This window comes from Phyllostomus hastatus, unplaced genomic scaffold (genome assembly GCF_019186645.2).
Source record: "Phyllostomus hastatus isolate PE091 unplaced genomic scaffold, TTU_PhHast_1.1 phas_contig_40, whole genome shotgun sequence".
In the NCBI taxonomy this organism is placed as follows: Eukaryota; Metazoa; Chordata; class Mammalia; order Chiroptera; family Phyllostomidae; genus Phyllostomus; species Phyllostomus hastatus.
This window is the reverse complement of record NW_025333872.1, coordinates 96,941,380-96,954,100: the sequence shown is the minus strand read 5'-3', so window position 1 is coordinate 96,954,100 and position 12,721 is coordinate 96,941,380. Positions and strand designations below refer to the sequence as shown.

At 53.5% G+C, this 12,721-nt stretch overlaps 1 protein-coding gene across 1 annotated transcript in view; it reads right to left on the bottom strand.

Annotated features, from left to right (window-relative positions):
* Positions 1-12,721, bottom strand: part of PACRG (parkin coregulated) — a 367,271-nt gene that overhangs the window by 171,221 nt on the left and 183,329 nt on the right. Inside the window, exon 3 of the mRNA XM_045843455.1 lies at positions 1,591-1,762. Coding sequence (XP_045699411.1) covers positions 1,591-1,762 — 172 coding nt within the window. The remainder of the gene's footprint in view (positions 1-1,590; positions 1,763-12,721) is intronic.

The window sequence follows — 12,721 nt, the reverse complement described above, 5'->3', positions numbered from 1 at the left end:
TTTCTCCCACTTATATGTAGTTATCCCAAACAGTCTCCCACACACAGACTGTTTGTGTGGGGCTTTTATGGCCACCATATTTTTTTACAAGCTACCTTGGCTTTTTAAAAAAGTTATCGCCTTCCTGAGAGGGTGTCTCACTTTTCCTTCCCCGGGGCAGCACGAACCAGGGGTTTGTCAGGCAAGCAGCATCTCGGCCCGCCGCACCCCCCACCCCGGGGCGGCGTGGAGATGATCTGTCTGCACAGGGAGGTCCGGGGAGCGGTGCTTTGGACCAGTGACTTTCAGCCGGTGGGTGCAAGGACTTTTAAAACCTGCAGTCAGCAGTGCTGACCTTCCAGTCAGGGGGCACTGACCCCTTTTCCTTTAGACGGTCAGATGAAAACAGGATACCAGCCAGCCCAAGAATGGCCATCCAGTGTGAATGAATCACAGTGATACCCGAGTTTTTGTCAGATTGGCAAGAGATTTTTGGGGGTGTATGGTGCAGAATTTTTGTCATTAGTGCGCCGTGCTGAGAGGTGGGCCAGGTTGAGCGTCGCTGCCCCGGACGGCAGGTGCGCACGCCAGGGTGGGTAGCGTAGGGTGGGGGTGCAGGACGGCGGGTCCAGAACAGAAGGCCAGGCAGCGGGGGCGGGCCCGGCCTCTTGTGTCTCCCGGCCGGAGGCCGCCTGTCCCGACAGAGGCAGACGGGGCACCGTGCACTTAGGCTGCTTCGGCTTGGTGCTGCAGAACCCGGCGGCTCCCCAGTGGGTGGTCAGGGGGCTGGGCCTGGCCGTCCGGACTTGGGGAGAGAGAGGCCGGCTGTCCCCGGCTGGAGCCCTGCCCCAGCCAAGCGGCCCTGTGACAAGGGTCAGCAGCAGCCGTGGCAGCCGGCTGAGGGGACCGGGAGGGACGCAGCCCCTACAGGCCCCCCCACCCGCCGACCGTGGAAACTCGGAAACAGGTGTGGAAGGGGGCTGCTTGCAGGCAGCTCCTCCGACGCCGACGCCGGGGGTGGGGGTGGGGCTGGGGCTGGGGAATCTGGCCACAGGAAGGAAGCGCAATCTCATCACGGACAAGCAGATACAGCCGGTGACAGCGCTACTCCAGAGGCCCCGGAGCAAGCTGCCCTGGATGGAAATTTTCAAGATTCAGTCACGTGAGCCTTTTCTCCACGCAAGATTATTTTTTTTTCTTGAAATTATGAATCCTACTACCTGGAAGACACCAAACAGAACTGTGCTTCTACCATAGTTTAAAAGCTACAGAACTGGGGAGTTGGGGGGCTGGGGGCGCGCACACAGGCTCACCCTGACGTATGTCTGCACCTGCGGGTTCGCGCCGGTGCGGCGTGGCTCCTGCGGCGCGGAGCGCTTTAAATTAGCGCGAACCCCGTGCGGTCGCGGCTGTTTACGCGGCGAGGCCGCCGTGCAGCGCGGATGATGGGACGCATTAGGAGATGGGGGGTGTGCGGCCCCATCCGTCAGTTTATGACAACCCCCCGCAAACAGGGAGCTGGCGTCGGTCTGCTGTTTTATGGCTTAATTAGCGCGTTGTCACCGAGCGGGCCCAGCAGGCGGAGGGGCGCCTCCGCGCCCGCGCACTCACTTTTTATCGGGATAATGAGCTGCGGGATGACAGGGAGGATCTTGCTCCCGCCGTGCTCCAGCATGTCGTGGACTCCTTGCCGGGCGAAGAACTCGTAGGGAAACGTCATCTCGCAGAGCCCGTCAAAAAACAGAGGCAGGTAGTGGTGGTAATCCAGCTTCTCGATTTCTACCTGCGAGGACAGAGAGAGAAAGGGCGCGTGAGTCGCCGGCCGGCCCAGCCAGGAGTCACGGCGCAGGGCGAGCCAGTCCTCCAGACCCTGGGAGGAGCTTGTCCACCGCCTCCTCCTCCGTGGTCGTGTCCTAGACCTGGGTGGGGTTGGGCAGGGCGCGGTTCGGCGTTGTTACAACTGCCCAGCTCTTCACTCCTCGTCTCTCCCCTCGTCCTCTTTTCCAGCACCGACTCGGTGTGCGTGTCCCCTGCCTGGGCTAACGTGACATTGCCATAACTGTTTGTCCCTCGCACGACCTCACCCTCCTCCCCACGCCGTGCTTACGGAGTGGGTCTTCCAACGAGCTCACAGCTGCAGTGGCTGCCCGCCCCCCCCATTCATCCGACGGGTGTGTTCTCAGAAAACAAATGCTGAGTGCACAGGTGCTTCTGATGCTCAACAGTTTTCAGAAAGAAAGAAAAGCAACATGAGAGCAAATAAAGGAAGAGAAGAGAAAAGGATTGTGAGAGTGAATTGAGTAAGAGCCAGAGGGACAGAGACTGAGAAAGGAGATTATCTCGGTGTCTCACCCCTCCTAGCTCCCTGACCACGCCTCCCCGCTCCTGAGTTTGCCTCCCTGCCCCGTCACCGCCCTTCTCCACACTCGTGGGTCCCGGCTGAGGCCCCCCCAGGGCCGCCCTGGCCGTCCAGCTCCCTGGGCCCCACGCGTCCTCCCGCCAGCACTGTTCCCTGGAGACACGCGCCGTCCACTGCCCACGCACCCGGCCTCACTCAGCGCTCCAACTCCCCCCCCCCACCCCCCCGCAGGCTGCCTTCGGAGGTCGGATGCCCCGTTCCCTTTCCCTCCGACTCGGAGGCGCTGGCGCCGCTTTGAACTGGATGTCAGCTCAGGGGGGCCTCCTCCACCCCCCGCCACCCCGGCCGACTGCCTTTGTAGCCCTTATCACTTATTCATCGCAGTTGCACGGCCCTGGTGTTCGAGGAGCTTGTCGCGGCCCGGAGAGGGTCTGGCCCGTCGCAGGCGTGTGCTCGGTGACTGCAGGCTGAGTGCTGAACCGGACCTTTCGGATCCGTCCTGTGTGAGCTCTCCGGCAGGCCTCCGCGGCCGGGGAGCAGCGGCCCGTGCCCCCCACTGTCCCCAGGCCTGCGGCTGGGGCCCTGGCAGAGCGTGCAGGGGTGGGGCCGGCCCGCCGCGGGAAGGGGTGTGTGCGGGTGTCCGCACTTGTGTGTCGCCTGCAAATACCGTGTCTGGCTTCTCCCTCAGGGGTACAGGGGCTGTGTACATGTCAGGGGGTTCGTGAGTATTTAATAGATTATTGGAATGGGCTTCTGGGTGCTTCTGTTCACCCTCATCTCACCGGAAATCCCCGAGGTCTCGCTTTGCTGTTCTGCTTATTTTACGACTTAGAAGGGAGAGTTTCTGTCTTCATGGTAGCATAGAAAGCAAACTTATGACTGTCTGCCCATAAACAGTACATTAGGTGCTAATAGTATAAGCCATTTTTTAAAGTCTATATTAGGAGTAATTCGAGATGAAAAGCAAAGGTCTGGAGAAGAGATCAAGGAGGACACCACAGTTGGCATTTGTGCATTTGCCACGTGGCGACCACTGTCCCTTGGAGCGGAGACTGCTGGCTTTCTCTGTCCACCTAAATTTGCAAAAGGCCATTCTAATTATTTATTGAGTAGGAAACCCTTTCTAAAAAATTTTTTACATTATTTGGCTGTTAACTGATTTTTTTCAACAAATGTTACACTTGACATGTCTTTAGTGTTACCATGGAAATAGTACTTGTCAAACTTTGTAAAACTTGGAAATCTTTGTTTAAAGTGTATACGAAAAAGTCCGGAATTAAAAGAAAGCTAAGTGTAGTGGGGGTGTCCAGCCCGTGGCCGGTGGGCCGCGTGAGGCCCAGGATGGCTACAAATGCAGCCCGACACAAAACTGTACGTTTACTTAAAACCTACTTCTTTGCTCATCGGTGTGTGTCAGTGTTTGTGCATTTAGTGTGTGGCCCCAGGCAGCTCTTCTTCTCCCGGTGTGGCCCGGGGACACCAGCAGGCCAGACACAGTGGCTGCAGTGGGACCGCAGACAAGGGCTGGTGTAGACAGATCGGCTGAAATTCAGGGGTGACCACTGATCAGTGACTATTGAGTATTCACCATGTTAAAAGTGTCAAGTACTTTTATTCATAGAATTTCTTTCTTTAAAAATAGGTTTTATAAGTTTTTAAACATCACGTAATACCTACAAGCCGATCTCTAAATCTTACAGTGACCTTTGGTCAAAAGCAATACATAAAACTCTAACTTGACCTAGGCCATCAAATATCACATTTCCTCCCCATCACAAATGTTTCAGGTTATCATGTCATATAGAAAGGTCAAAAGCACAGTGAGATGAATGGTCCTCATAAAAATGCTCGGATCAGAAGTTTGCTCCTACACTTTCCGTATTCTTGCTTCAGTGAGCAGATAAAGCCCCCCTAAGGACCTGTTACTGGGGGTCCTGGAAGGGTTCTGAGGACCCTTCTCAGAGCTGCGGTCGGACAAAGCGCACTGGTCTGCACACATGCACTGGTCCCACTGGGACTTGCTGTGACGTTCATTGGATAAAACTTGAACTCGCTACCTCTCAGCTGTGGCATTTGTTGCAGGAGGCCTTACACGTTACGCGGGCCTCAGGCCCCGCCCACAGCGGGCACGTGGCGGGTCTCAAACACGGGTGCACCACCGGTTTTCCAGTGTGTGCGGACGTGGTCGCGATGAATGACCGGAAATAATGTGTCATTCTATATTTTTGCGATGATACTGAACATACAACTCGGATCATGTTTTTTACGTGAGATTTTTTTTTTAGTCCAAAAACGTGACTTTTTAACATAAAAAGTCCTCTGTATTGTCAAAAAGAAAGAGACTTCAGGCAGGAGAGTAGGCAAAGCTGATGTGAATCCTTAAACTGCTACAAAGCCCGAGGAACCCCAGTGTGGCGTGTGGATGAAAAGGCGAGGTCGGGCCACCTGCAGCTGCTGGAGGTAAAGGCAAAGCCCAAAGTCTCAGAGCGAGCTCTTGGTGACGGCTCGGCCCCCGGGAGGACGGCTGCGGGCCAGGCCAAGGCCATGGCAGAGGAGCTGACGTCTCAGGAGTTCAGAAAAAGAAGGAATGTGGCAAGAGAAGGGGGTTAAGCTAATCTCCTGCATACGGCTGGGCCACCTGGAGGGCTGTCCCCCCACGGAAAAGGGGACCAGGAAATCCCTTCCCAGGAGCTTGTAGGGAAAGAGAGAGAGGCTGGTGCCGGACGAAGCCCTCAATGGAAAAACTCTCCCGGGACGGAGAAACCCACCGCAAATCCAACGTCTAGGAAGGAGGAGGAAAAACTGTTTTCGGACTGTGGAAAAGCACCTTGCGTTGTCTTTTTTGTTTTGTTTTGTTTTGATTTTTTGATTTATTTATTTTTAGAGAGGGAAGGGAGGGAGAGAGAGAGAGAAACATTAATGTGTGGTTGCTGGTGGGGGTCATGGCCTGCAACCCAGGCATGTGCCCTGACTGGGAATCGAACCTGCGACGCTTTGGTTTGCAGCCTGTACTCAATCGTTGTTTTTTTAAATGCATTGTTAACATTTGCATGATCCAGTGGTCTGACCTCCCCTACCGCTGACCGATCACCATGGCAACAGAGTCGCCCTTGAGGGAGACTCAGCTGACCAGGAGGCCTGCAGATGAGTTCTGAAACTAGCAACCAGAAACAGGAGAATAACATCTGAAAAGAAATATTTTTGAAATGTTTGAAAACACAGAAGACCATTTTACTTTAGAAAGAAGCAAACAGAACTCCCAGAAAATAATCCCATCACCAACTTAAAAACCCAGCAGCTGAGCTGACAAGGAGATGGGCCATCGACGAAGGGAGAGTTAGGGCCCGGGCGGCAGGACGGAGAAGCTGTGCGGACTCGGCACAGGGAGGCAGGGCCCTGGGGAGCCGGCAGGGGAGTCCCCGCCTGGGGGGGGGGCTCCCTCACGTGGCCCATGGGGTCCCCAGAGAGGACAGAGAGGGGACGAGGGCAGTATCTGAAGAAGGGATGCTTGGGAATCTTTCGTAATCGAAGTCTGCTGTGAATCTTCAGACGGAAGACGCTTAGCTTCTCGGGAAAACCATACAGCTCCAAAGTGGAGGAAAAGACGTAGAAGCAACTAAAAACCAACGGCAGGTGACACGTAAAAGATCAAACTGAAACTGAACCTGTAGTCCTCATCAACAAAACAGAGGTCCCAGGACAGACCGGCAGTCCCTCGCCAGGCTGAAACCACGATGACCATTAGCCTCCAGGGCAACACTCAGCTGAACCGCCGTTCACAGCTAAGGCAAGCGGGGGGGGTGTGGCGTGTCGCCGAGACTGAGGGGGTTTGTTTCATTTTGTCCCCCCGCCCCCCACCGCCCTGCCACCATGGATCACTGTCCTTACCAAAGGAGAAAATGTATGAAAAAGTGAGCTGAACACGGGACAAAGAAATGACATGCAGGAAGTAAGAGGAAACAAATGGTTGGGCAACTTGATGAGACTCAGTGAATGCGGATTATAAAAATTCAAAAAATATCATAGCCGTCACTTAAAGTGCGTTTACAGAGCGAAGCTCTGCTTCTGGAAAAAGGCAGAGGGGGCGAGGCGGGAGGGGGCGAGCGGACCTGCTTGAGGCGCCTTCACCGATGGGGACGACGCCCGCGTTCCTGGTTAGCTTTGGACTTGACTGGCTAGTCAAGCATATTGAAGGGCAAGGATCCTTGTCAAGAGAACAGGAGTGAAACTCACTTCCAGGAAAAGACAGTGCAGCCTCGGGGGATTGGATAGAGCTGTGCCCACCCACCCACCTCCAGGAGAGAGCGCGGACAAGAGATTATGTACAAAGGATGAAGGCAAGGGAAGGAATGATCGGAGGAAATACAAATGGGTTCAGTTCTCTGGCTAAAAGACAAATTTGTCAAAGGATATACATATCTGAAATTTTGACACCTTTCCAAATGGTGCTTCCGAGGGATGGCAACAAGTTATGTTCCCATCACCAGTAAATGACACCCCCATTTTTTTCTGACTGCCTTTCCAAAGAGAATGCTATCAGGGTTTGATTTTTGACAATGGTACAGATAAAATGTATTTCACCGGTAGTGCGCTGGTATTTCAGGGTTGTTTTAGCTAACATTTCTCTTCCTGTGAGAATAATCGACTTTTAAAGGCATGTTTGAGAAGTATTTGTATATTCTCTACTCTGAACTGTATTTTCATATCCTTTGACTTCCCCCCCCCCCCAAGGATGCACTGAGGTTTTGTGGGGTGGGGTGAGGAGCTCTTTTATATCTGGGAGACTCACTCTTTGTGGGGGATGGGGGCTTCAGTTTTTTCTTTTGCCGTGCAGATTTTTTTTTTATGTTTACAGTCTTTTATGGGTTTTGAATTTTGAGTCATCATTAGAAAGATTCTCAAGCCCCGGCTGGCATAGCTCAGTGGATTGAGCGCGGGCTGGGAACCAAAGTGTCCCAGGTTCTATTCCCAGTCAGGGCACCTGCCTGGGTTGCAGGCCATAACCCCCCAGCAACTGCACATTGATGTTTCTCTCTCTCTCTCTCTTTATCTCCCTCCCTCCCCTCTCTAAAAATAAATAAATAAAATCTTTTAAAAAAAAAGATTCTCTCCCACCACCCATTTTATAGCAGAAAGAATAGAAACAATTGGAAAAGATAATCTATAAATGTTTATTCTAGGACTTTCATGACGTCTTTTCTGTATGTTTAAGGCACTAATCCACTTGTATGTTTTCCTGGTGTAAAGTTCAGGGACCCTCCAACTCTTGGCTTTTTTCCAGGTGGCTACGCAGTCTTTCCAACGTGTGTATCAGATAGTCTTCCATTGATTAGAGGTATCACTGTGTCACAAACCCTGTTTCTTGACTTACTATTTTGTTTCATTGGCTTTTCTTGTTCATGAACCAGTACTATTTCAATGCAGTTAATACAGCTGTTTAATGTGTGTTAATATCTGATGGTCTAGTTCCCCTAATATTACTTTCCTTTTTTTCACTTCTTTAATCATAATTTGTTTACTTTTCAATATGAAATTCAGACATAAAGTCTACTCAATGGACCTACACAAAACCTTGCTTTCAATAATTAGAAAAGACACATTCTTCATAAGCATATATGAGATACATCAGAAACGAAATGAGTAATAAGCCACAAAGTAAGTCTGATGAAATTCCAAGATAATCTGTGATACACGTCACATTTTCTGAAGAAAATTAAATAACAAATTATTAACTAAAAGATAGCCAAAAGTCTAAACCTTCCACATTTGGTAATTTATAAACACTTTCAAGTCACTTACAGACTGAAGAGAAAATCTTTGTAGAAACAGCAATTGAGTCACAATGAAATGACTAACCCTTAGAAGAACAGAAAAATGCCTGTTTAAACAGACAAACAGACTCTTTTTAAGACTTCAAAGAGGAAGAGGAGCTACATAGCTCACTGCTGGAGGCAGCACCGCCGTGACGCCGAAATCAGATAACGACCCAGCCCCACGGCACTGAGGCAGACGCCGTGCAGGGCGCACGGGGTCCCGCAGGTGCTGGAAACCGGCCCGACAGGCTGGGCGCTGCTGGAAGACGGGTCTTTCAACCTCGTGTTAGCCTTTCTGATTACAGGGGGAAAAGTGAGATCTCCTTAACAGATGCAGATGGAGTGTTTGATAAAGTCGTTCATTAAAAAATAAAAACTCGATGCAAAAGTAGCAAACACCATACTTAATGGTGAATGTCCCATACATTAGGGACATTCTCCCGATGGTCAGACAGGGGACACAAGAAGACTGTCAGCATCCTTCTCATTCAGATGGTACTGGAGGTTCTGGCTAATGTGCAAACACAAGGGAACTGTCCCTGAGGCCAGTGTGGCTGCCCGTGGGGCACACCCAGGAACTGACAAATACCGGTGATCGGTAAGGGGGCTCAGGGAACTCGCTGCATGGAAGAACAGCAATAGCATTTCTACGTGTCATTAACAAACCACTTAGAAAATATTTTTTAAATGTTTGCAACAGCAATACATGAAGCAAAACAACCTCCCTAATGGAACTGGTGATAAAACTAATGGTTGACATGTGAGACTTCTGGAAATGAGCACAGAAGACGGTTGGCCAGCATTGATGGAAGACAGATTGGTCTAGGAATCACTGGATATGCCCATGGATGGACAGACGCAAGCTTATAAAGATGGCGATCCTGCCTAAATTGATGAAACATTCAAGCGAAAGTCAAGGTCAGTGCTGTGTCCTTAGGGGGAGAAGCCGAGGGGTCGCAGAGACTTGGTGACGTGCCTGAGACCGCATCATGGTGGAGCCAGGACCTGCCCCCAGACCTTCCTGCCACTGACCACTGACCACTGACCACTGACCCTCTCGCCTTTCCCTCCCGGGGCGTGGGACCGCGGAGTCAAGTCATCCCAAAGAATAACCTCCTTTTCTTTTTTTTCCTTTTTTTAAAAAAGATTTTATTTATTTATTTCTAGAGAGGGAGAGAGAGAGAGAGAGAAACATCAATGTGCGGTTGCTGGGGGCCAAGGCCTGCAACCCAGGCATGTGCCCTGACTGGGAATCGAACCTGCGATGCTTTGGTTTGCAGCCCGCGCTCAATCCACTGAGCTACGCCAGCCAGGGGCGAACAACCCCCTTTCCCGTCACTGTCAGAAGCGCGCGCCCGACAGCGAGGGGCCGGCTGCGTGCAGACCCCGAGCTCACATTCGCTCAGGCTCACAGCCCAGGGGCCCCAGCTCCGGTGCGGGGTCCGAGAGCTGGGCTTTCAGGCGCAGCGAGCAAATCGGCACAGACCCTCGTCCGGGAGCCTTGGATGTCCCCGCCTCCTGTCACAAAGCTTACATATATTTTCTACAGCTCTTAAAGTAGCATTTTTTTTTAAAACCAAGGGAGGACAGAAGGAGCAAAACATGCACCAAAACGCACACTCGAAGTGTCTCTTCCCTTGATCTCGTTTTGGGGCCTGAGCCGCGGCGCCAGCCAGGAAGACGGGTCGGGGACGCCGGGAGAAGGATGAGTGGTGGGGACGGGCTGTGCGTGACAGGGTCGGCTGGGTGAGGGACACGGTGTCCCGCCTGCACCGCAGCCAGGTCTCCAGCAGGTGGGCCGGCCGAAATGGCGTTGGCGTTGGGAGGGTCAGGGTCACCATAATAACCCTGTACTTTGTTCAATATATTTTGAATGCAGACAAAAACATCACAAAATGACTACAACTGTGTAGTTAACGCTGGTTGAATAACTATGTAAAATTACTGATCATGCATTTAGCAACGAAAACCTTTGTCAACTTTTTCATAGGAAACTATGTCTCGTGGAATCTCGACTTCAGAGTTCAGCCTCGAACCGCATAGTGTCCTTAGCTATGTGTCCCCCTTCTACAGCCAGTGTGGTCGTTACAAGTGAGTGACTTCCACATTCACACACCAGGGACACGCCAGGGACACGCGGAGAACACATGATCTGTAGACCAGGCTGTCCTTCGGAAGCGAGCACCTTGAACGGCAATATCCGAGCAGAGCTTTAAAAACGTTGCTGTGTCTTCCTTGTCGCGAGAAAGACAAGTCCTCACTACACGGTGGAGAGAGTATGTGTCCTGTAACTCCATGAAGGAAGGGGGCGGAGAGGAAATTCAACCCCCCGCAGAGAGCAGGGTCACTTGAGTTCGTCCCATCACACCGTTGGGGAGGGGGCACCTCTCCCCTTACAGCGGGCTCCGCCTTCCCCGCGGCGGCGTGGGCGGTTTCTCCGGCGGAGATCGAGCAGGGCTGGTTGGGATGCTCTTGGCGGTCCTGCTCTGTCTCTATACCCCTCACACCTCCTGCTCTCTCTGCCCCTGGGTCCCGCGGGCTCTGTGCTTCTGCCTTTGGTTCCTAAGTGTGTGTGGCCGCTTCCCAGATGCTCATATGCCGTCACGTTTCAGCCGCGAAAACGTTTCTGGAGATGAGTTCGTACGCCCCCCAGGACGGGGACCGTGTTCGGTTCACTGCCGATGCCCCGTATCACCTGCCTCCTGAGCCAACCTCTGCTGAAAAAAGTGGATCATCAATCGGGGGGTAAATAAAAAACTCTAAAGCAAAGGCTGCTGCATGCTTGTTGCACAATGAACAGGGTTGCCTAAGGCACCTGCTGTGCACCATATTTCACTTTTATTCAGCATTTGTAATGCAGGAAGCCCACGGGATCCATAATTTTATTGCCAGACTGGAAGGAGCCTAGAGGTGCTCAGGTGTGTCGTTTTGGGGGGCCCTGCCTTGGCACCCAGCCCTGGGGACTTCCCGCTGCCCTCTGGGGGGATGAGGCCTTGGTGGCCCTGGCACGTTTCCTACAGGCCTCCACGGGGGCCTCTGCGGGGCGTGCACAGGAACCTACACCCTGTCACCCTCACTGAACTGTGGGCCCGGGGTGCTGTACTGCTGCGATCTGTGACGTTTCGTATTAATTCCCCGTGTCCAGGTCACCTCATTTTTGCTGAGTGCATCAGCCAGTGAGCGGATTCTGAGACGACCCCCCGACCCCGGTCTCTCTCCTCTCTCAGTCCCTTCCCAAGTGCAGCCAGGCCGTCCTTTCCGGAGACATCCTGCCCGCGGCACACTCCTCGTCAGAACGCCCTTCACCGCGGGGCGCCAGCTGCACGCAGACGCTTCGCCGTGGCACAGCCAGGGCTGTAGGTCCGGTCCCCGCGGCCCCTCCCCGCAGTCACGTCCTGACACTTCACCCTCACGACCCCGGGCCCGGTGACAACACACACCTTGCTCTTTGCTGAATACCTGCCGACACGTCCCTCCTATTTCGACGCTGACCTATTTCTTCCTGATGAAACCTCACCGACCCTGTGTGCTTTCTCCACACGTGACTAGTTAGGGATTCAGACGTCGGAGCCTGAATCCCAGCCCTGCCCCTGCCGCGGCCACTAATCACTCCCGTGTCCCTGGGCGAGCCACCCCGGTGCCCTCATTACACTGGGAGAGAGAACAGAACGCACTCCGGCCGTCTGCTGTGAGTAATGCATTAGTGCGCTCGTGCGGGCCATCTAGACTGGTGCCAGGTAGACGCTAATCACCACTATTAGCATCGCTTTGCTCGACTGTAATGGCATCGGACGCGTTCTAGTATAATTACATGATGGTTACATGTGTACCCAAATATTGACCTGCTCAGTAACACGAGTGAGGTCTGCTGCCGCCTTTCCGGCTGGAGTAGGGAAGCAGGAGGGGGTGCCTCCTGGCCCAGAGGGGAAGTCTGGGCCCCCGAGGGGGCGGGGATGGGGAGCAGGTGATCGGTATCAGGGTCCCAGAGCCTGCTGCTCAGGGTGGAAGCCCTGTGTGTACCTGTCTGCAGGCATGTGTGTGTGTGCGTGTGTGCATGCACACATACCTGAGCACATCATGCACATGGGTGTGTTGTAAACCAGTGGAGAAGGCTGAGGGGCACCCCAGGGTGCGTGGGTATGTGGGTGCATTGGTAGAGAGTGGTTGTCTTTGGTGCCTGGTTTCTCGGGGCACGGCCCAAGGGGTTTCCAGTCACCGCAGGGACTGGAGGCGACGGCGCAGAGCCAGGGACAGGGTGGCAGATGTGGCTGGACCCCAGCAGCAGCGGCACCCCGTGAGCTGAGCTTTGGGACTCAGCCAGCAGCTAGGCTTTGGAGGCGGCCACCAGACAGTGTCAGTGCCAAGAACACTGAGGACCAGTCCGGCTGTGGACACCCCCACAAGGGACGGAGGGCAGAGGCCCTGCCCATGGATCGGGCAAGGTGACCGACAGGCTCAGCTGCACGCCTGACAGCCCGAGGCTCATCCCAGGCACGCTCTGCCGCTCGCACGAAGCCATCTCAACTCCCCCCCAGGCCCAGGGGACGCCTCCTGGGGAGGAGAGGGGGCA